The 26393-nt window shown below is 32.8% G+C and overlaps 1 protein-coding gene across 3 annotated transcripts in view; it reads right to left on the bottom strand.

The window, feature by feature from the left end:
- CSMD3 (CUB and Sushi multiple domains 3) overlaps positions 1–26393 on the bottom strand; it is a 1188176-nt gene that overhangs the window by 41528 nt on the left and 1120255 nt on the right. For all 3 annotated transcript variants that reach the window (XM_041769740.1, XM_041769741.1, XM_041769742.1), the window contains 7 exons: positions 24311–24484; positions 22310–22495; positions 20211–20384; positions 17903–18085; positions 13576–13752; positions 3856–4035; positions 2290–2463 (listed from right to left, as the gene is read on the bottom strand). In XM_041769740.1, the coding sequence (XP_041625674.1) occupies positions 2290–2463; positions 3856–4035; positions 13576–13752; positions 17903–18085; positions 20211–20384; positions 22310–22495; positions 24311–24484 (1248 nt within the window). The remainder of the gene's footprint in view (positions 1–2289; positions 2464–3855; positions 4036–13575; positions 13753–17902; positions 18086–20210; positions 20385–22309; positions 22496–24310; positions 24485–26393) is intronic.

Raw genomic sequence — 26393 nt, 5'->3', positions numbered from 1 at the left:
GGGGTGAATGGGTGACAGGCACTGGGGGGGCACTTGACGGGATGAGCACTGGGTGTTATTCTGTATGTTGGTAAATTGAACACCAATAAAAAATAAATTTGTTTAAAAAAAAAAGAATTGATTTGACACCCATGGAGAAAAAAAAAAAACTGTTAAAAGTAAGTATAAAATAACGCTCAACAAAATAAATTTAGGGGAAAATTTCAGAGTAAATGTTACCTGAACACAGTTACCTTTAACACAAATAACATAAACATTTGTTTAATGTGTTCTGTTTCAATTTTTAGCACTTCCTAGATACTCTAAATCTTTGTGCGACTAGCAATATAACATCCTTCTAGCACTATAACACTTCTAGCAATATAACATCAAACCCTAGTGCCTGGGGTCTTCCTCATAGTAACCTTTGTATCTCTAGCACATTTTGAATTCAGTGGCTATTTTCTCAGTGAACATTAGCAATGGGCATTTCAGCTTAGCAATCATTTCAATGACAAATTATTTAGTAACCCACTTCTAAAGTGTGTCTCTTGCATATTTCTGCTGAGTCATTCCTCTCAGAATCTTATTCAACAAAGAAAAGAAAGGAGGGAAATGCAACCACATGAACTCCTCAAACCTGCTCCCTACTTGCCCCTCAATTCTTTATAATTCCGTTGTTTTCTGTCTGTAGATTTTCATGTACTAAACTGAACAGCCTATTGGTGTCTAGTTTAGAGGCTGAAGACACGGGGTTTATTTTCAAAAGGCTTCGGTTCACAATGACATACACTTTAAGATGAAATAATATACTTTGAACAAAATGAAAGCAAAAAGACTTTCCCTTGTATAAAGTCCCTAAAATGAATGAATTTGGCTGTTCGATGGATAAGAGCATTATCTCTTTAGTCTACCTTCTCTGAACTGGAATTGATACCTTCATTTAGTGGTAGTGCAACAGCAGGCCATTTAACAATGGTGCCCTAAATGATGACAGGGTCACACAGTGTCCTTACAATTTGATTCCTCTCTCTGAGCCCATGTCATTATTAATTAAAATGTCATTAGTAAACACACTTACCAGGAGTTCTGTTATATGTAGTAGAAATCATACATGTAAACCAATTCAGACAAAGTGAGCCCTATTACATTTGGATAGTCATAATTCAATGTCAATAGTAAGTATTTTATATTACTTACATTTTAATAGAACCAAAAAATAAAATATCATATCAAGATACTATTTGACTGAGATTTTCCCAGTGGTAACAAACAAACTTTACCATGAATTCATCTCTGTAAATGTCCTTGTCCCTATCTATTCTGAAGCACCCATGGAATATCTAGTCTTATTTAGAAAAAATTGATTTTTTCTAAGATATTCCTTAGCATAAAATAGAATTTTGAGGGACAATTTGTGTGACATCCACCTTGAGGTAGTATTGGGAGATAATAGCATATGATGAGATCAGGAGAAAAGAAGAGTAAGGGCACAGAAGCCCATAGGCGATTTGGCTTCCACTGTGAATGAGAAAATTAGAAGAATCCAAACAGTTTCACCTGTTATCTCTGTCTAACTTCAAGGCCATGGGAATTGGTGGGGTGCTCCTCTACCCAATGTGTCGAAGGAAGGGAAGACTAGGAACAGGATAGCACTAGACACCTTTGAATGAACACTGTCCATATCCTGTGCTACAATAATTTGTGTAAAACACAAAGCTGACTTTTGTTTTGTTGGCGATCTTCCCAATTAATTTTGAAGTGACAATTGCTGGAATACATTGTAAAGTAACCTCTGTAAGAAAATATTAATCCCTCCTCTCCGTGCTTACCCTAATCGTTTAAGGTATAATTACAAGCACTATCATGAGAACTTGATTTGAATGAACATGTACAATAACATGGATTTATTGTGGAAAGAAATTTGGGAGTAAATTAGAGTGTTCAGTTGAGACAAACTGGACAAAAATAAGAATACTTTTCCATTAGAATTAACCATAAAGGGTCTTTATTTTGAAAAATATTTTTTTTGAAAAATATTTTTTAAATAAGAAAAGTTTGCAAACAAAGCAGTTTAGCCTAATATTTGGAGTCAGAGAAGAAAGAACATAATAGGTGGATTACAGGAAAAGTAGCTACATTGGCAAATGCGATGTTCTATTGAATTGTAATTATGGCTTGGAAGGAGTTTAACAATCTCATATTCTAGCAAAACCTGAAAATTTTAATTAACAGTAATAATCTCAGTCAAGCAATTCCAAGAGAATGAGAATGGGAAAACATAATTTTAAGTATGGAAATTATACTTACGTAAGCACTGTGGTACTTCTCCACTCCAGGTACCGTTGCCTACACAGGTCAGAACAGCAGGAAAGGATAGTTCATAGCCTGGAGAACAGATGTAGCTAATACTAAAGCCCCAGTCAAAATTTGTTCCTTCCAACCTTCCATTAGAGATCTGGGGAGGAGCTGGGCAGGTAACAGCTGCAATTACATTCAAAATGATTAAGACACAGCTGTTGAAATATCCCGGGTGTAAAAAAAAAAAAATATATATATATATATATATATAAAACATCTGACATCTAAGGGAAGCAAATAGAAGATGACCTTCCATCTAGTATACTGTAACTGATAAATTATTGGTTTTATATAAAATTACTTTTCCAATGACCTTTAGACAGGCTGAAGATTAGGGCTGTTTGGCTACATATAGTGTCAACATGATAGAAAAGAATTTGCAAGCAATTCTGTTACATTTGGGAAAAAAGCTAGATCAGGTAACTCATTAAATATCCAAATGGCTCTATCAACCACTTTAATTCATATGTTAAAATTTACTATATGGTTTTAAAATAAATTATTAAATGTTTAAACATTTATTTTAAAATTTGTTTTAAGTTGGCTTCAAACAGAGATGGGTAGGATAAAGTGACAGAAACGAAGGGAAAAAGAGGGGTACACATTGCAAAATCTAAAAAGGAATTACTGTATTTTTATGACTAGCAATGTATATGAATAATTTTTGGAGTTACATTACCATTATCAGAATCAATTAATGATGTATGAAATAACTTCTACATGCAAAATGTCTGTTCATTTATTTTCATATACTAACTGTATATATACAGTGACCTGATTCAGAAACAGTGTAATCAAGAAGAAAAACATAGACATTGAAATTAGTCTTTCTGTTAGATTAAACTATCAATTCACAGATGTTTAAAAAAAACACCTGAATGAGAATCTCAGTATTATTCTACAATATAAATAGCCTGATGTTGCATCCATAACATTCCATAATCAGAAAGATTGGCAAAAAACTATAAATGTATCTCTAGTGCAAAAATAATGCCTATATTTATGCAAATTTATGCCTATGTAGACTAAAAGGTCAATGCTAGATTGCATTAAGAAACATGTTCTTTTCTTTATGAAGAGTAAATTTTATAATTCAATATGATTGTTCTCAAGTTATAGAAAGTTTTTTTCCCCATCTTTGAATTGTTTGACCCAAGTGGATCATCATATTAAATGCAAATTCATCAAGATGATACTCTCTTCAAAATATTCACTGATCAATATAAATGATGATAGTGAGTACATATCAGAGCACATGATATTTCTGTTGTTTTGATTGCACTAAAAATCATTGTCATGGCTCACAAAAAGATATAATGATTATTCTTGAAATATCATTTTTAAAATTCCATGTGTTATTATCTATATGGTTTTAAAATAAAAACTGCAGCAATTTTCAGTATCAGAAAAAATGAAATAATAGAAGAACATGATTTAAACTTACTTTAAATTTTCATATTAAAAAGTAAGTATATGGCAGCTTATCACTTATAAATATTGAAGAAATTATCGTACCTCTACAAGTTGGTATTATTCCACTCCATGTGCCATTAGTTGTACAAGTCCTAATTCTGGAGCCATTCATTTCCATTGTATAACCTGGCTGGCACATGTAAGAGACATTTTGTCCAACGACATAATCATCTCCATATCTCAGTCCATTGGCTGGTATGCCCGGGTCTCCACAACTGATTACTATCAGGATTGGATTAGAAGAGCAGATGGTTAATGTGCCATGCATTTAATGGAGAGAAGTAGTAAGCATATGGCATACTTAATATATAAGTAGGGGAAATTAGTTATCATGTTCATTTTTGAATCATAAAACATAAGCATATTTAAACCACACACTGGCAATTCCTGATTATGATCAGGTATGCTTATTACAGATTCTATGCACATGTTTAGAAACTGTCATTTAGACTCTGAAGAAGCTAGTTTAATAAACTATTACACTGTAAGGAACTCTGATGCAGTAACCTCTTTTGATCTGCATTAGGTGATCATGGAGAAGTCATCCTATAGAATCAAGATTTCTAATATAATATTTGAAATCCATGTATTCCTGTATATGGCAACTGAAATATCTAATTTTTCAGGCTTGCTGGACTGACAGCATATTTTCTGCATGGTCTCACTCAGCTGAATATTATAACTTTTTTTTGTTTTTGAGAGAGAGAAAGTATGTGGAACTAAGTACAGGTTGGGAGTGGAGAGGGAGGAGGGGGGTGCAAAGGGAGAGAGAGGGAGAAAGAGAGTCTCAAGCAATCTCTATACCCAGTGCAGAGCCTGACTCAGGGCTGGATCTCATGACTGTGAGATCATGCCCTGGGCCAAAATCAAAAGTGAGACACCTAACAAAATGAGCCACCCTGGCGCCCCATGATAGTTTTAATTAAAACAATGCTACGTGCAAAAAATAATGCTTCCTATTGAATAAATGAAAGAATAAACTATAAAATGTGAATCTATACATGTAGGACAGGATACATGATTTTAGGCAATGAAAATGCCATAGATAGGGACAGAAAAATAAATGGACCATTTTTACCAATTCATTGCCAACACAAGTGAAAGAATGATCTCTAAGAAATTGCAGTCTTCACTCTGGGAGGCATTTGCTTTCTATATTGGTGGTGAGTGAGAGGCCTACATAAATCTTACTAAATATGCCTTGTTGACATCCCAGGACAGGGAGACCTGCTGCCCTATTCTCCTCTAACACTATAAATATACTTAACTCCTACCTGTTTCATGCCTGCACCCAGGCCCCCACAAAGGGGTGGAAGACAATTGCAATGTGAGCCTCTCTCTGCTGATGACACTATGGACTGGCTGGGCAGAGAGTATATGTGGTTCCAGACTAGGGGTGGGAATGGGTAGATTAGGCAAGGCCAGGAGTACCACAGGGTAGGGAGTAAATGGCCTCTAACCCTTTCTAGGAAGACAGGGAAGCAGAGAGGCTGACTATGTATGGGCAGATCCCTCAGCACATACTCCATTGTCCCAGTAGACTTTACTTACAAAATACAAATTTAAAGTTGAAATGAAGACATTTAAGACTGCAATCACAGAGCATTAAACCTCAGCACAGGACCCTTTTGAGCATGAGGTTCTATCAATTTTATTGGCCCACAAAGCTAGCTCTGGTTACATATACAATATTATCATTTATCATGCCACACCAAATTTTTCAGACAGACTTGAGATAGTAGAGAAAAAAAATAATTTTAAATTTTATATTATAACAAAGATTATATAAAAGCCACAAAAGCATTTGCTATTTTAAGGGACATGATTTAAGACTGATAAGGACAAGGAATTATCTAAAAGCTTTTCAGCAGCTAAGAGAGAAAGGAAAATACACAAAGTTATACTATTTCTTTTCTGGAGATTTAAAAATAAATGGGTTATTTGCCTTTCAGTATCTTTTTTTTTTTTTTTTTTGGTCTTTTAAATCGTTTTGTTCATAAAAGGGTAAATAACTTCTAACTTCATCAAGTAAATCTAGGCTATATTCTCACATTTTTACTTTTAATTAATTCTTCAGCAAAGACTCTCTGATCATCTCATGGGTGCCACCAGGGTGAGGGATCAGATTAGAGAAGTATTTTGGAGATCTAGGGCCAAAGACTAAAACTAGATTAAGACATGGAATACCTTAATAGCACTTAAGTTACATTGTATTTATTAATTTACCATTAAAAATTATGAGTGTCAAGATTTCTTTCATATTATTCTAATCCACTAAGCCTAAGAAGTTTTAAGACCATGAATAATGGCATTTAAATTAAAGAACAATATTCACAGCACTTCACCTGATAATCCTCAGAGCCCTGGAGACAGTTTGCTGAAATCACCATTGAGTGTTTCTGGCTCTTAATAAGAGTTTTGCATATAGGACAATTTTTATTATTTTAATTATTGCAGAGGAAACATTTTTTTAAATTATACAACTGAGTTAAATAGGAAATCAAATTCTGCTTATTTACCAGGAATGTCACTTCAAAATTGCAGTTTTGAAATTTTGTTTCAAAATTTACAATTATATAAAAGTATTAAGCTTTCAATTTATTTTTTTTTCATTTTACCTTCTGTCCTTTTATATTTTTAACCTACAATCCAATTAAGATGAGGGAAATTAAAGAGCACACCTACAAATTGTTGTTTTCTAGGTAACAGTTTGCAGATTGAAATAGAACCCTAGTAAGAAAGAACAGTTAACCTGATCCTAAGGTACAATGAGCTGAGAGGCAGCCACTGAGAGAGAAGACAGAGAGGTTATCTTACAAAGAGGCACGGAGAAAGAGTTTGCATATTGTGGAGCTTCATGAATGAAATGCCTGACAACAACAGCTTCACAAGGATTTCTTTGGTGGCTTCCTAGTGAAGCAAAGGTCAAAGAGGCAGTTTCCAATAGCAACGGTCTTTGTAGACAGCACCTGCTCCCCAAGTCAATTCATTTACCACCAGTTTGTTTTTAGCAACAAAAAAGGAGGCTGTTGGTCTATTCAGACAAACCCTTTAGAATAGTGGCTCTTTAGGGTTTTACCCTAAATTCAGAGACATCAGTACATGACAACAGAGTGCTATGCTTTATTGCAAGAAAAATCTTTTCAAAGGTCACCAAAACCCCTAAACACATACACTCATGTGCACACACACACACACACACACCAATAAACTCCACGAAGATGACGATTTTGTGTCTTTTCTGCACTGCTGTATTTTCAGGGCCTAGTCTAGTGCATCACTCATTATAAAAGATTAAGTAAATGTTTAAAGAATAAATATGTAAATGATATGAAGGGATGATTAGCTCAATTTTTCAAAGAAAGCATTGTTTTAAAAGTTTGAATTTATTTTGGTGGAAGGTCTTTTCTCATTAGCTTCTATTATTTAATTTATGCCCATGTGGCATCATTTATGATAAATCTAAATAGATAATCTCTTTACTAAAAATAAAACATAATTGTGGTAATTCTGGTCTCTGCCACTTCAAAACTACTTTCTCTTTTAACTTAAATGAGAATTATAAGTATGCATTTGTAAATAAAATAGGATCATATTGCTCACACTTTTATTCCCTTATATAGATATACATGCAATATAGTTTATGTAACCAAGTCCTGGAGGCTTGAGTTATCTCATTGTTTTGTTTTTTTTTATTAGAGAAAATGCAGTAATGGACCTTCTCACTCAGGCATAATTATACATGTATTTTTGTAGATTTCAGGCTCATAAAAAATTCTACTGTAGCAGAACAAAATTCCTGAAAGGTGGTCATTTCTCTGATAGTGCTTCTGGTTTTATATAATCTTCCAATTCAGACCTTGATTTCCTTTTTAGATCTCAGAGTTAGATTCTCTCAACCTTGACACTATTGACTTTTGGTACTAACTTTTGATGGGGTGGGGTGCTTTATGCATTGAGAATGTTTAACATTGACCTCTATCTGCTAGATACTGATAGCACACTTCATTCATCGACACTGTGACAGCCAAAAATATCTCCAGACACTGCCAAATATCCTCCAGGAAGCCAAATCACCCCTGTCTGAGAACCACTGCACTGAGAGATAGCTGTCTCTCCAGGAGGAGATTTAGATGCCTTTTTAAAGCCTCACTTTACCCAGTTTCATGCTGGGATATCTTCTCTAGCTTTCTCCTGTGTGAGAGTAGCTTCATCTTCCTGAACCATTTTCTATCAAAAGAAGAAGAAGAAGAAGAAGAAAAGAAGAAGAAAAAAAGAAGAAGAAGGAAAAATCTGAGAATTCTTAGTTTGGTAACAAAGATCCAGTAAGGACCATTTCAGTCCTGGTTATTTGGAACAAAAGCCTCAGATTCATTTATCACTGGATCTGATTGAGTATGCTGTCCTTGGCCCAAGCAACAAGACCTGCCAGATACCAGGCATTAATCATTTTGGAAGGAGTCCTAGTGGGTTAAAAAAAAAATTCCAAGAAACAAATGAATGTATTTCTTTTTAGCACTGAAAGCCAATCCTTACTCCACTTGACAAGCCTTGTTCTAGTGCAGATGTACCTTCTTCCCAAAATACTATATGCACCATATGCTTTAGGTATCAGAGATGGCTCTGCTTGATAAGACATCAAAAGGTAAGGATCTTATACTGTATTTTTAAGTATTTGCTTGTACTTAGTTTCTAGATATTTTCTCTCATTCTGAACATCACAGAAAAGAACTTCACCAAATTTTGTAATCAGAGTACTTTTATGGGCTTCTTGGTATTATGACAAATATTTTTTTTTCCTTCCAGCTTGGTTTAGTTCCATGGATGTTTCTTAACATAATTCCTCTGCCAATGTGTGCATGATGTTTGGATGCATGGCCCTGATCTCATGATATATTCTTTTAGCTACCCAAGACAAAACTAGTTATTTGGGGAAAGCTTCTCACTCCAGAAGTGACAGTGGGTTCGATGAGGTCCTGTCTGGAACAGATAGAAGAGTTCTAGTTATGTGAGGCATCTTTTAGAGAATGATTAATTAAATATGCAATTTCTCAATTCATTTATAATCTCAAACTGGCTGAATATTTGCAGGTAGAATTTATGTGAGAGAAATTATACCTTTTTACCAACATCTCTACTCTGGCTAGATGTGAAAAGGGGAGGGTGGGGGCATTACCATTATTATTAAATTATGTTTATTCCAAAAGTGTTTCCAAAAATCAGTAAAATGAACAAGGCAAATTCACCCATGTGATTGGACTATGTTCTTTTTCTTTTTAAGAACAGAAAAGGAATGTGTGTGTGTGTGTATGTGTGTGTGTGTGTGTGTGTCTAGTAGCCAATCAAGCAAATGAAGGTACATTTGCTAAATCACCCTGGTGGAAAATTCTCAAAAGGCAAAACTGCTTGGAATATTGATGATATTTCACTGGCCTATGAATTAGAGACCAGAGACGTTACTGACTGGACTCTGTTCTCAGTTCCTAGGAAAGTACCCAAAGATAGTAGATTTTATGTAAATGATTTTTATTAACTAAATCCATAAGTAGTCCGATTACCTTATATAGCCACAGTTCTGTATTTTTAGATACAAAAATATACTGCTATAGGCTAAAAAATAAAATTATATTCTAAAAATTAGATCACTACTCCGATTTTCACTATGCAGGAAGAACTAGTTTCCTAAAGATAACAAGCCCGGGAGTGGGGGGTGGGGAGGCAACAACCACATAGAGTAACTAAAATTTTATTTTAAAAAAAGTAGAAAAAATCCAAATAGAATTTAATTCTTTTTACTTTACTTTCACCACAACACTGTAAAGAGATAATTCATTCACCTATATTTTAAGGGCTTTATTAATTTCCTCAAGGGTCTCTGTTAATTCATATTCAAATCATCTTATATTGAATCATTTATCATATCATCTGTCTTGGTGATTTTATCTCTTTCAGCTGGTATTATTCCAATTCTAGCAGATCTACTTTGTCATTGATTATGTGAATGATTCAACAGTAGCTCGATTCATTTCCTTTGACTCATCACATCAAAATATTTCATCTCTTGCAAGATTTGCAGATTTATTATTAACATATATTCACAGTGTATGTTTGGATATTCCTCTTGAGACAAACAGCAAAATTATTGACAAGAAATATAGAAGAAATTGTAATTTTAAGCAGAAAGAACTGGTGAACAAAAACAAATCTTTTAAGTGGTCAATTCATTAAGAAATGATATAACTGTACAACTCAGAATGGTAAATGCAGAGAAATTGTAAAAACTAAAGAAGAACAGGCTATAAGTTAATGAAACAAGCAATTCCATATGCATTATACGTAATGTGTTATATTTAACATAACACATTATGTTAAATGTGTGAAGATAGAAAATAAAGCAAGAAAACAAAGAGAAGGAAAAATACAAAAGGAGGGAATGAGGTGAACTTGATAAAATTGTCCCTTGAGTCAGAGACTTGTGTTTAAATCTTAGATCCTACATATACTAGCTGTGTTACCATGAGGAAGACAGTTGTATCAGTTGTATTTCCTCTGTAAGATTCCATTTCTTCAAATATGATACAGAAAAAACAAACAAATATGATACAGAAAGGCTAACAGTATTTAAGTGAAAGAATTTGTGTAAAGTACTTAGCACAAATCCTAATGACTGGTAAATACTCAATGATAGATATTATTCTTTATGAGTAAAAATAATAACAGTTTGATTGGAAAGAAAAAGAATGGAAAGTTTTGTTTGGTTTAGGTAGGCTTGCCAAAAACTGCTGCTAAGGCTTTGGTTTGGAAATTCAATTCAGGCACTTTACATTTTCTTCATATGTAATTTAATTCATTTCACATTCTTATTTAGGTCCTTGTATAGAGATGCTAAAAAAATAGTGTCTTTGAATGGCAATCAATTAAATCAAAATTTATTAAATATATTTAAAATATTTATTATTTGAATTTAACATCTCTGGTACATATAGGAAATTATTAAATTGAATGGAAAATTCCATCTATATGTGGTAGAAATAAGTGTTCAGCAGTGAGGTCTGCTAGTAGTAAGTCAATTAAATACTTTGATGCCTCAGTTTCCTGATCTACACATTCAAGTCTATAATACAATTTCTTCCAGATCAAAAATTACATGGTTCTTTCAATAATGTGTTTGAATTGACTTCCACTGCAAATTAACGAGAAGAAATCTGAGTCAGTGGTTGAAATTCAGTTTGACCACCACATATAAGCATTATCAATATGTTAGAGTCTTTAATTGTAGAAGTTCAGCCTATTTTGATTTCCATTGAAACCTCTCTCTGTGCTCCTCTTTCAGGGATATTTTTGGCTTTGTTTTTGGTTCGGATTGCTACTGGGCTGTTGGCACTTTTTTGCCTATCAAGTGAGTCAACTATTACCAATTCTCAGCTTTTAATTTAATAGTGATTCATCATTTAAAAGCTAATGCTCAAAATACCTTATTTAACACAATATTTCCCCTTGGAGAACTGAAATAAGGAAAGAAACTTTCTTTATATTTTTGATATGTTATTTGCAACCAATCTGTCTTGAATTAGGTGATATTTAACTTGATTTAGAATTTCTAAGGAAAAATGAAGACAATCCAAAAATGCAATTTTCAGTCTCAAAAACTGAAATATGTTTATTTATCTTTAGCAAAATTGTAAAACATCTTAAATAAAAGACTTAGGTATTTATCCGTGACTAAATTAAATTGTTATTTTGTGGAAAAAATATGTGTTATTTAGCAGATTTTCTTTACTCTGAGTTACTCATTATTTCAGTCTTTTTGATAATTGTATGTTAAATGCATACTATATTCCAGAAACTTGTGCCATGTTATCTACAAAATTATAAGCCCTCTCTGCAAACATTTTAAGATGTAGGGAAATTATAAGTTATGTATACTAATAGTTAAATCGTAAATGAGACATTTCATCAGTCAACAAGTAATTACTTAGCCACTCATATATTTGGTTCTGTGGTTCTATGTTCCACCCTACAAAGTTAGAGAAATAAATAGACCTGGTTACTACTGTCCTATGAAGTTTACTGTTTAGCAGTGTAAGTCATTGCCATTGGGGGAAAAAAAAAGTTAAACATAATGGAGATATCCCTTTCAGTTAAAAGGGATATGAGGAAGAAATGTCTTGGGAAGGCTTAACCAAATGTGTCATTTGAGCTGATGATTAAAAGATCCTGGAATACAGTTATAAAGGCTCAAATGGGGTAGTGTTTTATGGAAACAGTAAAGCATATTTGGTAATTGTTAGATTTTTCACTATCACAAAAAATTGGCACATTTTCAAAGTAAGCAAAAGAATTTCTTTCCTTAAACACGGAGAAATCAAGGAGAATTTATTCTCCATTTGAAACAACCAGAAAAAAGCAACAAGCAAGCAAGAAAGAAAGAGAGAAAGACCAGGTTCCATTGGGCATTAAAGCACAGAAGCACAGTGATCCTTGAGAGACAAAACAAATGAGGTGAGTCCTACAATTGCCCCATCTTACTGTGGTAAGAGAATTTCCAGTCTTTGGCATGGGAGGAGAATCCCATGTGGAGCCCGGCTGACTCCCTGAGTTGAAGATATGGATCTACAAGTCAGGAGACAACAAAATGGATAGAGTCTGAGACAGAGTACCAGAGAGAACATGTACAGAAAAAAAAAAAAAAGAGAGAGAGAGAGAGAGAGAGAGAGCGAGATCTAGAGAGAGGTCCTTGAGTATTCATCAAAATACTGATCAGTTTGTGAGGACCTTCCCAAGGTCAGGTAAAGAATTACCAAAAGATTGATGTAACAATATCTGGGGCTGACATAGGGCCAGGAATATTTTTACCGACTCCAATCAACAACTGGCAAGTGTTCTGCTATTATAGATGTGGCTAATATGTTCTATTCAGTGCTTATTTCAATAGTCTCCTAGTTACAGCCTTCACCTTTTAAAAGACACAATACACATGTGGCACCTGAATAGCCTTGTCATTACACACAATCTTTGCAGGCCAGATAGTAACTACGAGTGACTTTCTCCAGCTACGCAGATATGATGCGACATGACTTTGATGGCATCCTCCTCTGGGGTGATTCATTTAGCCAGTCATTCAGATACAAGTACTCACAAAAGAGCTAAATTATTAAAAGTAGGGGAATGGGTCACTGGCCCACACACAGCATAAGGATTGTCTTTTCAGTTGATTTCTGGTCAGTATCACATCAGCCAAGGGCTGCTCCACCACTGACACTGAAGAACAACTATTGACCTTTGCAACATCATAATGTTAAAAGAACAAAAACAAACAAACAAAAAAAACTGACAAAAGCCAATATCTTTTTGAGTCCTGGAGCAATGTGTTTCTCATTTACAAATTTTAAAACCAAGTCAGTTATTGATATGTGTTAGATTGACAAAATATAATTGTTTTCTTGGATATTTGATCTTGATTACAGCTGATAATTCATCTCCATTCTTTAAAAAAACTGTTAAATTACATTTAACAGCACTGACATTCTGTGGCTCCTCTTTCCTCTGCCAATGGAGTACCTTGGTAAGTCAACTGATTCTTAAAGTCACTCATGTGCCTTCTAACTATAATACAACTACCACCTTTTAATTTGAAAGACAATATCAGTCTTCACAATCTCACATGATTTGATTAATTTACAAAACATACATACAAATTTATATATTCAAATATTTTTTCACATAACTGGTGATAGTTTAAAACAATGAGAAGAAACTTACTTGTACAGTTAGGCAAAGTTCCAGACCACGTTCCATTGGCTGTGCACTGTCTAACTGAAGGTCCAGAAAGGATATATCCTTCCATACAGGAATAAATAACTGAACTGGAAAACGTTGTGCCATCAATCCGAAAGACTTTTCCATTGGCCGTCGTTCCTGGGTTTCCACACTGTACAGCTATAAATAAAGCAAGATGGGTAAGAGTGCATATATAAAGGTTTTAGAGTTCCTCTCACAAAAACAAATGACTAAAGTGTGGCTTCAAATTATCCAAAGGAGCTATAAAATCTAAAATAAGCATTGGATTATCTTTTATAAATAGTTGAAATTCAAGATGAATTTATGTTAATTCTATTAGATTAATTAGTGGGATGCAAATCATCCAACAGCTATTCTTTTAAGACTTTTGTTAGTAGTAACTTTGGTCATGTTGTGCCCAAGATTGCGAATCCGAGAAACCACCAAGGAGCTGACACTGATGCAAACACTCGAGGGTTTATTTACAAGCTAGAGCTTGGGTCCAAGTATACCTGATGACACAGGGGAGCAGGGACTTGGACCCCGAGGCTAAGAGGCATAGCAGCTTTATAGGAGCCAGTGGCCAATGGGATTATAACATGCAGAAAGTTGCACAGTCATGTTGGTCCACACACAGGTGGCCAATTGAATTACATTTTACCCTATAGTATCCATTTGAGCTGGCCTATTACTTTGGTCAGAATTGGCGCGCAGTTTTGGCGGGCACAAGGCAGAGTTACATTGTCATGAGCCGATTTCTGGTAAGGGTGTGCCCAGCGGCTTGACTAAGGTGGGGCAGCACCTTAAGCAATAAGCAGGTCATGTGGGGGTCATACAGGAGGTGGCAGGTGCAGCACAAAATGTAGTTAGTCCTGCTCTGCTTGTCCAGGGGCAGGGGATTTTTGTTAAATTCCTGGGTCCCACAGTCAAAACTAAACAAAAGCCATTACTTGAGCATTGTCTTTGGGTACTATGAAATCTTCCAAAGAAGGATCTTAAGAAGGTCTGCCTAAAAAACAACTCATGCAAAACTGGAGCAGATGTAACAACAAGATGCAACAGAGATTTTTCTAAGAGGATAGATATAAAATAAGCAATTTAAGTATTATAAACATCCATGTATATTTTTATTTACATAAGCATATAACTGATTTGCACTGAAACTTTATTATCTCTATTTCTGGGCTAAGGTGTCCAAAAAATAAACTGAATAAAAATAAAGTAACCAAATTCTATGAATGTTTTGCATTGTTTGTAACACAGTCTAAACATGAGTCACAAACACAAATGCCTTATATGATTAATTATCCTGTATTATGTTTAACTATTTGCCATTAATTCTGTAAGTGAATTTTTAAGATACTTAAGAGCAAGTCTGTATCAAATGTAACACTAAATTTGGTATAATATAAGAAGGTATTTTAGTACTTTATAGAATTTAAGGTTATCTTTATCAACATGAAATGTACTTACAGTTTCAAAAGTATTATCTATATCACTTTCTGCATCTTATTCAATTTTGCCATTCCTTTGTTATTCTTTTGTATATTTGTGTGTATGTGCATGTAGGAAACTTACACATTTCATACATATACAGCAAAGTCAAACTCCAGGTAATATTTTCAGGAAACCATATGATATAATAAACATTTTTGTCCGTTGTCAAGAGTAATTACTCTCTTCTATATTTATTAGTACCTGCCTAAGATAACAATCTGGTCATATTTATTTATTATGTATCATGACCCTTGACACAACACAAGAACGGTTTGAAAAGCATTAATAATATAGTTATATTATACTCTAGCTTATATAGACAAGTGTGTACATTGGTCTAATTTTTTAAAAGTTTTTATATAAATCCAATTAGTTAGCATGCAGTATAACATTAGTTTTGGGTGTGCAATTTAGTGATCACCACTTCCATACAACACCCAGTGCTCATTACAACAGGTGCTCTCCTTAATCCCCATCAACCCAACCCACCTCCCAACCTCCCCTCTGGTAATCATCAGTTTGTGCTCTAGAGTTAAGTCTGTTTCTTGGTTTTCCTCTCCCTTCTCCCACCATGATCATTTGTTTTGTTTCTTAAGTTCCAAATATAAGTGATATCATATGGTATTTTTAAGATAAATTTCTGGAAGTGGAATATTTGGATAATTTTTATTTTTGAAAAATATTTTTAATTTTTTGAAGTATATATAGACTTCCCCAAGGTATAATATGCACTTGTATCTATAGTGTAAAAAAGTTTGCTTGTTTTCACACATCTTCTGCAACATCATGCACCATAATTTTAAAAATCCTTGTTAGTTTGCCAAAATGCTATATTCTTTAAATTTGTATTTTTCTATATATTAAGTTATTTTAACACATTTACGTGTGTTAAATGTGTGTTTTCACGTGTGTTTCATTCATCACACCCATACATTCTATGAAAGCTTTTACATTTTATTGTTACTAAAGTAATATAATATTATAAAAACTTTGGAATTGAGAATAAAAATACTACAAATTCCACCACTCTCTTCTTTTGTGTACTACGTTTTATACTTTGTCTCAAATAAATATAATTTTACATGATTTTACCAGAGTGCATAATTCTGAATCTTAATTTTGAACTAAGTTTTGCATGATTTACATTTTCTTATGGCCTTTATTCTATTACTTTATATTGATAATATTTTATTGATATCATGTAAATATACAGCTACTTATGTAATATTTCTCCTGTATTTTGAAAATCTTTGCAGTTGTTGCTAGTCATAATCAATTAAAAATATAAAATTGCATCATCTACAATTATGTATTTTCTTTAATACTTTTATTTTCCTTAGAGGATAAAATCCTTAAAAGTTAATAAATAAATCAAAGCTATATATATATTTTATGAATAAATATGTATCTTTATTACCTAAATTATTAAAAATTACCCTAAAATATTATAACAATGAAAAAACCTCTAGAAATGTTTTAAAGTTCTAGTTTTGCTGCACATACAGCAGAATTTCATTTTAAAGCAGATGAAAAAAGATGCTTTGACATTGAATATAATTTTCTGATTACTAGTTATGTAGAATTTTTTTCTATACGTTGCATTTTTTTTTGGCTCTTCTATATTTTCTGTTCATTTCCTCTGTCCATTCATCTACTAGAAACTGTTTTTCTAAATGGTTTGTATGAGTTCCATCAATTAGAAAAATGTTAATTGTTATATTTGCTATAACTCCTGGTTCTTTATCTATAATGTGCATACTAACAAAACAAGGTCAGCATCACACATTTCATCTAAAACATTTTTTGCAGCTCAGCTGAACAAAGGAATGGCTTAGTATGACTCATGTCATGTACAATATAATTATACAGATTTTTCCTTTGGAAAGTAAGTTTGAGAAATATGCTTCTTATTGTTTTTTGCTCAGCAATATTGTTTCTCAACTCATTTCCCTATAATAGCAACTAAGCTACAAGTCTCCTTTAATTAGGATTAAATTTGGCAAAGTTAAAAAAAAAAGATGACTATCTTTCCTAAAATATGGACATTAATTTCAAACATCATAAAAAGTATCTGAAATATGATCAATCAAGAAACTGTCAAAAAGGTTCTATTTGGAATTATTTCCTATTTGTAAAACCAATACATTTGGTATAACATCAAACCAATTTCATAAATACCTTTGCAAGTTTAGTTTATGCACTAAAGTCACCTCAAAAATAACTATTTAAATTTAAGGATAGTTTTTCAGCAACATTTCATTTTCTAGTCAATTGGTAAAGATTTAATTATGTTACCTTTGAGCCAGTCAGAATGATTAACAATTTTACTCAAACACTGAAAATTTTAAGGATTCTAGCTGCTAACAACTGTACTCAATAAATAAAAATCTCATTTATATTTAGGCATCTTCTATATTTTTCTATTTCTACAAACCTGAAAACTGAAACAGATCTTGAGGTAATGTTAAGAACAATCTATTCCTTTTCCCTGATAGTGTCTCTAATGTGAAGCACTGTGATAAAAGGAAAAAAATAAACCCTTCTAACAAATATTTTTAACTTCTCTAATTGAGATATTTGTTATGATGTGAACAATGCTTGTGTATAAATAGCCCTTGAAATATTTTTTAAATAATTATTACCTATCATAGTTCTCTTATAGGATGATTTCAGTAAAACTGGAATACCACTGCCTTTTTTCCATGGTTGCGAACAGGACATATGAGTAGGAGTAATTTCATCTGTAGTAACCAACTGAATTTGGATACACATTAAATTCCAATTTAATATATTTATTTTCTGCTTAGATTACCTTTGCATTCTGGTTGCCTTCCAGTCCAACTGCCGTTGGCTAAACATGTTCGTTCTTCTGAGCCATGAAGGATATAACCAGTATCACAAGCAAAACGTACAGAACTTTTGGTTCTGAAATCACTTTCCTGTCTAGAACCATGCCCAGGAGTACCTGGATCCCCACATGTACCAGTAGCATCACCTGAAATTCAGTACAGTTCAAGTTAATTTATTTCATTAAACATTTCCTATGTTCATGATTTAGTCCAACATTCTTGTAGGTTTTTGTTTTCGTGCATGCTGTGTTTTAATATGACAGGTTGAATGGGTAAAATCATAATTGACATTTTCATCTGACTCCAGTTATTAAAAAAGCCTAAATGAAAAAGAAAACAGTTGCAGAGTATAGTTGCAGTCTCTTTCCATATCGGTGATATGGGGCCTATTAAACAGGTTAAGGACATTTCATTAGTATTTCCAAAGCCTGGCTAATAACTAAGTTAATGGAAAACTTACAAATGATGGTACTAGGAGCTCAAATGACAATGGATTTATGAAACTAACATTAAAAACTGAACTTGGTAATTTGCATGTTTCTTTCTCTGACTTTCCTAATTGCTGAAAATCTTTTTTGTGTGTTAAATTAGAATTGTAATGTGCTGGAAAATGTAATTGCTACAATATAGTATTTCCTGTAGCCTAAAATGTCACCCCCTGATTTTCTCTACCAATGGCCGTTGACCAAAGATAAATGAATTGTATCTTTTCCAATATGAAAACATAAAAATAAATTGTAAACAAAGATGAAAATTCTGGCTTAAGTTCTAATAAGGATTTTGTTCATGACTAGGTATTCATCTTTTAATTTTAGTATTAAGGATTTATTCAGTTCCTTTATCATGTCTTAAATAATTCTAATCACAGTTGCCACAGTATTATTATATGTTGAGAGAGAGAGAGAGAAAGTTGAAGACATACACACTGAAAATACTATTTGTCTAGATGCCTTTTTTGACATGCCTGGTGTATTTGGAATCCTTTATACTTCCTCATTTTCATGTGATGTTATATTAATCACACAAAACTTTAACATGCCTGGTGTATTTGGGATCTTTCATACTTCCTCATTTTCATGTGATGTTATATTAATCACACAAAACTTTAAGATAACTATTTCACTTTTAAATATCTCTGTGCATATTTTTTTTGTAATTCAGTAGCAGTTTCCTAATACACTGGGATGTATGCATATAAGTTTATGTTTTAATGCACAATCGGTTATCTGAATTAACTAGGAGTTACTCCAAGATAGAAGGTTTAATTCTCATTAAAATCAGTTTTATAGTCACATTAGAACTAATAGTTTTTTTTTTAAATCTGTAGATTAAATTTGAAGTCCCAAGCAGTCACTTCACAAGGTTAATCACTAATAACCAGGAGATTCTGAAATAAGTAACCATTTCAAAACTTTTACTTCTATAGGGAAAACAATGTAAAACAACTTCTAGTAAGTCATCACATGATCTCCACAGAGATAAAATAATATAAAAATGATGGGCAATATATGAATTAAAAACAGGCAGAAACATTAACACCAACAACTATTCTATGGGTAAAAGTGAATACAATAAATAGTATCAAATAGGGAGACAACACAGATCTAAAACTTAATTGATATTTGTTAAGAAGAGCAATGGCTTAAACAGCTCAAAAGAAAAATTATTAAATACTCTGCAAGCAAATTTTTAATTTTAAATAGCCTTAATATTCATTTATTATAAGATAATTCTATTGGGGTTACAGAAGCTCAGGAGTTATATATTGCCTATTAACAACAAGGAAAATTAAGATAGAGAAGTATCTTTCATAAAACTTGGCTTAGTTTACTTTCAAACATTTTGGGCTTTATTTTAAAAGTATACTATTAAGCAATGGACTGTGTAGAAAGTTTAATAGAACTGAGCTGTAACCAAAACTCTTGCAACAACATTTTGCATCTGCTAAAATGGAACAGTTCATTTTAATGAACAAATGCACTATATACACAGTAGCATCCTAAAACCAGTTAATTATGTTTCCTACAATGCAGTTCAAAACATATACCTGTAATTTAACATCTATTAGAGGAGTATTAATTTATGTTCTAAATTTATATTGCCTTAAGTAGTATTCAAATACATGTATAAACTATGTTCCAGCTTCTTTCATGAGATTTTCAAAAACGAATTATTTTATCTCTTTTTATTGTTTTGTGTATATATTCCTAGTAATAATACTACTTAATAATGTAACTTCCAACCCACATTGTCCAATTTTCCAAGAGGTACCTGAACAATGAGGCTGTGATCCACTCCAATGGCCATTTAATTGGCAAGTCCTTGATGACTGGCCTAGAAGGGTACGCTTTCCTGTGCAGGAATAGTGAACAGTGGACCCAAAGGTGTACTTCTCACCAGACAGGACTGCATTAGGAGGAACGCCAGGGTGTCCACAGTCAATCACTACAATACATAATTATTGAATATAAAATTTTTTTATATCTCCTATCGAACAACCTGCACCATGCTTTATAAAATAAATCAGAAATAAATTATCTCTTCAAATATACCTAGTCTCCAGAAGTCAAAAGTCCATGTTAAAGTTGGCTTTTCAAAAACAAAATGGAAGTTACAGCTACATGAGCAATCCTGTTAACCCACTCACCATGTTTAGCAGGAACATGGTAAGTAAGCATCTATGAGTGAGTATAAGTCTATTATATGTGGGGGTGGTGAGTGTGTGTTTATATGCATATATGCATGGGTTTAAAGTGTGTATGTGCCTGAACAAGGATATGCAAGCTAGAGAGAGGAGTAATGTGAATCATCTAGGTAAGGACCTACAATGCTTTATAGGATTCAAAATAAGCCCACACAGAAATTAAAAGGACAGAATTCTGAAGGTAAAAGAGAGGCAATGAAGATAGATATGTGACACACAATCTAATAATGCAGTCTAGAATAATTCCATTCCTAGCCAGTAATGAATAAATCATGCTGTACAAAATACTCAGTAGCTAGTTAACTAAAACACTACTAACCATAGCAGAATCAAATACTAGTGCATTGTAGAATTTTCTTTATAACCTAGAGGTAGCTTGGCAACTAACTGTGTACCGCTTTTTAGTTATAACTTGGAAAAATACTGAGTGCAATAGGACTCCAGAGTTTTAATCACCACATAAGGGGATATAAACTTAACAAAAAACCTTGAGTGCTTTGCAAAATGCCAGAGATACTATAGGAAACAGAGAAAGGCTAAAAGTATGAGAGCTAGGATAATCTGAAGAAGTTCACGTTTACATATCTTATGAAAGATTTTTTTAACTTTAATGCTATAGTGACACCAAGTCAAGTGAATTAGTCAACTATTAGACCAGACTGTCTACAAAAAAGAAGTGAAATACATTTTAAGTAAAAGATCAATTGAATTATTTGCTACCAAAGCTGAAATTTAATGAACACTACATGAAGTTTTGTTTCTTCATTAGTGCATGAATGATGTCACAATATTTTTTAAAAATCCCACACTGTAAATATAAGGTGCCTTTAATTAAAACATTATCATAAAATAATTTTATAATTTAGTACAACCAAAAATTACTTGTTCAATGATTTCTTGAACACTACTCCTTCAATCTATAAAGTTCTTCTTTTTCTTTACATGATTCATCAATTTTGAGACATAGCTATAGTTGAAACTTAATAACTAACTGAATATTTCAAAGTCAAGTTCATTTCTCTATGTTCTCACATAATTATTTCTGTTAAATTATTCCCTTACTACACATTCTAATTTTATGCATATCTGCTATAATTTACCTTATTATATTCTACAACCAACACATGACAAAATACACTCAAATAAATGTTCACAGACTTGAAAGATAATGTGTATCAATATTTACTCATTTGTATGTATATGTGTCTGTAATATGATAAATGTCTAAATCAGTAAGTTTTAAGTAACATATTTGTCTAAATCTTTAAGTATTCTAAAGTCCTAGTAGACGTTTAGATTAAGACTAATATTGTCTTCAATGAAATTTAAAATATTAATACAAAAGAAAATCTAAATGTAATTGCTTCTTATGGGATGGTAATATCATAGAATATAAAAGATGTTGCTTTTCCTAGTCTATCTGCCTTACCAAAACTCAAAATCAAAGAACCACATGAATAGTAATAAAAATGGCATTTGGGCATTGCATTGGAAGAATATAGGGAACTATATTTTTAAAAATGAAACAATAAAATAAAAAGTTAAACTAAAGTAATACTTAAAAACAAGAGCTTTCTGATATATAGCTCTAGATAGTTTATCAGACAATAAATATATATTGCTTCCATAGCATTTTCTCAAGGAAGAATTCACATTATCTACTTACTGATACATTCTGGTAAGGGTTTGTCCCACTGTCCATTTGGTTGACATATTAAAACTGAAGATCCAAATAAGAAATATCCAGGATTGCAGTCATAGAATACCACAGTGCCATAGGTGAAATTTCCATGTTCTATTTTACTTTCTCTTTTGGAATTGGCTGGAATTCCAGGATCAGAGCAGTTCACCACTAAACAAATGACAAATTTTGCAAGTTATGTTTGGAGTAATGAATATAGATGAACTTAGATTTCCATTAGAAATGGAGTTTCAAAGGTTAATTTAATCAAACAAACCAAAGATTCCAGGAATAAAATTAATTCACAGGCTAGATAATGAAGTGAGATCCATGTGGTCGAAAACATAGAAAAAAGGAAAACCATTTGGCAAAATTTTTTGGATAGCAACTCCATAAGTATTCTATTAAGTACAGATGTAAAGAATGATACTTTAAGCTGTAAACCATAAAAAATTTAGAAAAATTATAATTTGGTTGTACTTTATCAGACAGTGAACTATATCATACCTCTTTGCAAATGGAAAAACAATAAAAATTTCTTTAATCTGTTACTATAGAAAAAAAAAAACAGTAAATAAACTCCAAGTGTTGGCATCATAGTAATTCAGGACTCAGTCTCTAAAAATATGATGCCAAAGATAAGTTACATTAATTACAAAGCAAACCACAAGTAAAATTATCTTAATGACTTTTTATATGCAGCAATAAAATAGGTACAAGATAACAGAGCTAAGCAGTTAAAATAAAACTTGCTAACTCCTTACTGGACACATTGCCAGAGGCAAGGGGGAAAAAAAGCATAAATGAACTTTTGGGATTTTATCAAGATAAAAATGTGCATACCAAAGCAAACAATCAATAAAACTAAAAGGCAACCTATTAAATGGGAGAAGATATTTGCAAATGACGTATCTGATAAAGGGTTAGTATTCAAAATATATGAAGAATTTACCAACTCAACACCCAAAAAACAAATAATCCACTTAGGAAATGGGCAGAAGACATGAATAGACACTTTTCCAAAGAGGATACACAGATGGCCAACAGACAATGACAAGATGCTCAACAACAAACAAATTGCTCAAACCCCAATGCTCTTAGTAGCATTATTATTTTTTTTTAATATTTTTTATTTATTTATTCATGACAGACACAGAAACAGAGAGGCAGAGACATAGGCTGAGGGATAAGCAGGCTCCCTGCAAAGACCCTGATGTTGAACTCGATCCCAGATCCCGGGATCATGCCCTGGGCCAAAGGCAGAAACACTCAACTGCTGTACCACCCAGGCGTCCCTATAGTAGCATTGAAAACAATAGCCAAACTATAGAGAGAGCCCAAATGTCCATCGACTGATGAATGGATAAAGAAGATGTGTATATATATATATACATTTTCTTGATGAACTCTTGTCATTTGAAATAACGTGGACGGAGCTAAAGTGTATTATGCTAAGTGAAATTAATCAGCCAGAGAAAGACAAATACCATATGATCTCATTCTATTGTGGAATTTAAGAAAGATGAATATATGGCTACGGGAAAAAAGCATAGAGGGAAATAAGCCATAAGAGACTCTTTAACAACAGAGAACAAACTGAGGGTAGATGGAGAAACGGGGTGGGGGATGGGCTAGATGGGTGATGGGTATCAAAGAAGGTACTTGTGTGATGAGACTGGGTGTTGAATATAAGTAATGAATCACTAAATTCTACTCCAGAAACCAATATTGCACTGCATGCTAAAATTTTGTAAAGCCCCCCCCCCAAATAAAACCTGCTAATTTTAACTTTTAAAAACATAAAATAAAAACTAAGGAAAAAGGAAAGCATAGCTAATGAGAGGACATCAATATTAAATCCTTTTCTTTTATTAGCTGAAAGCTACTTCTATTATTCTGCCTGAGTTGTTTCAAGGGGTGTCCCCTGTGTTCACAGAAAGCCACATTACCACCGTGCCCTGTGCTGGAATATAATTAGACGTTTACCTTTGCACACTGGCGGAGGATGGCTCCACTGTCTGTTGGCCTGGCACTGTGCCTTTGTTGGTCCTTGCATAACATATCCAATATTGCAAGAGAATGTCACCACATCATTAAAGTTGAATCCATTGCCACTTGTTCTTCCATAAATTGGACTACCAGGGTGACCACAGCTAACAGCTAATAGCAAGGGGTGGGGAGAGGAAAAGCATAAAGCAGAGTATTTGGTTATCAGCTATCATTTGACAGCTAATCATTTCAAACAACATAGAAAGAAGACGACTTTTATATGAAAATATATTTAAAGCACTTTTACTATTGCAAGGGAACAGTTTAGAATTCAAAGATATCAGGGAATGACTGAAGTTCAAGTAACTAGTTGGTAGCAGAAAGGAATGATATTGAACCTATTTTCCTTTTCTAGTTGAGTTTATGAATTGAAAGCCCATAAAGGTAGGTTTTTTATATTTAATTTTGAAATAGTTTAATATTATTTATGCTGTTAATTTTTATGAATACTAGATTGCTAAGCAAAGTGTGAAGAGTTAATGGGACTATATAATGTAAATAATAAAAATAATGCATGGTGTAGTAGAATTCTCCTTACTATTTTGAGATATCAATATTAACACTCTCTAAACCCATCAATCTTACTGGTTTATTTTCTCACAATTGATACTTGATAATTTTGCACAATTTTGTTTGGAAATAATGTATCTATACTTAAATGTTTTTAGGGTTATAGTTCTATTTTAGATTTTATGTAGTGTTAGGCTTTTCCCCAACACTCTGTATTTCTGTTTTATTGCATATCTCACTCTATTAATCAGAGCAATTCCAGTAATAGTGCTTCATAATTGGCCACAGTGAAAAACCATAGTCACTTTTAGTACATTTGAAATGACCTAAGAGCAATTATTTTTCAGCTGTATTGTTAATGTCAACCTACTCATTTGGAAATTTAACTGCATCTTATTCTTGTTAAAATTATCAATAAAGAAACCAGTTTTACCCCAAGGGCCAATTTTCTTTTATAGTCTCAATTATTCAACAAGAAAAACAGTGGTATTAGTTAGCTATGCCTGAATCTAAATGAAAGGGAAAAAAATCTAGAACAGACTGAAGCATATTATGCTGACTTTAAATCATCAGTCTGTGTGTGTGTATGTGTGCATGCCCACGTGTACATGAGTGCATGGACAGGCATACACACACACACACACACACACACACACACACACACATCTTAGAAAAGTAATATTGTTAACTCTATGTCTATTATTCTATTAAATTTCAACACCTGGAAGTATTTTCCATGGAACTAGAACTTCAATAAATATGTGTTGCTTGAATTAGAATTTGACACTGAAATCTATAAATATGGATGTAATTAGTCAAGAGTAAATGAAATATTTCCTCTGAATCCATGCTAAAAGTCCCATGCATTATTTATTTGAAGGCTCCAAAAGCTCTATAGTATGATCATATGATGTTAAAGTTACAACATATGTGTTTATTCTCATTTTCTAAGACCAATTTTAATATAAATCTCAGTAATTGTGGTGGAAATGATCAGAAGAAAGAAAAAAAAGAAGAAACAAATTGATAAATGCCTTTCTGGTACAATATAGGAGAGATTGTGATGTGAAACACAGTGTGTTGGTGGAGAATCAAGGGAGTAAGCAAAGCAAAAGAATTATCAATATTCAACTCTATTACTTTTGTATTATTACAGTCATAATAAATGTACAATGGGCAAATCTATGCCATACACATAGAAACCACAGAGCACAGCATCTGTATTTAAAAAATAATAAAGTTTTTATTTTACAGCCCACTTTACTCTTCATGTGTGAGCTCATATCTGATCTTTTAACTTGAAAGATCAGATAGATTTTTGATAAAACAATGAGAGATATTATTGAAACAATTTCCAAATTACATAGCATTGCACAATTTTGTAGGAATCTTAAAATAATGAAAAGTGTGCTTTAAAGCAAACTTTTAAATAAATTTTAAATATTTCATATAAACTGTTATGAGAAAATATAATTATATCAGATGTGTGCATGTATTCTTGATGCATTTA

This window comes from Vulpes lagopus, chromosome 9, assembly GCF_018345385.1.
Source record: "Vulpes lagopus strain Blue_001 chromosome 9, ASM1834538v1, whole genome shotgun sequence".
Classification (NCBI taxonomy): domain Eukaryota; kingdom Metazoa; phylum Chordata; class Mammalia; order Carnivora; family Canidae; genus Vulpes; species Vulpes lagopus.
Note: the sequence above shows the minus strand (reverse complement) of the source record. Positions and strands in the feature narration are given on the sequence as shown.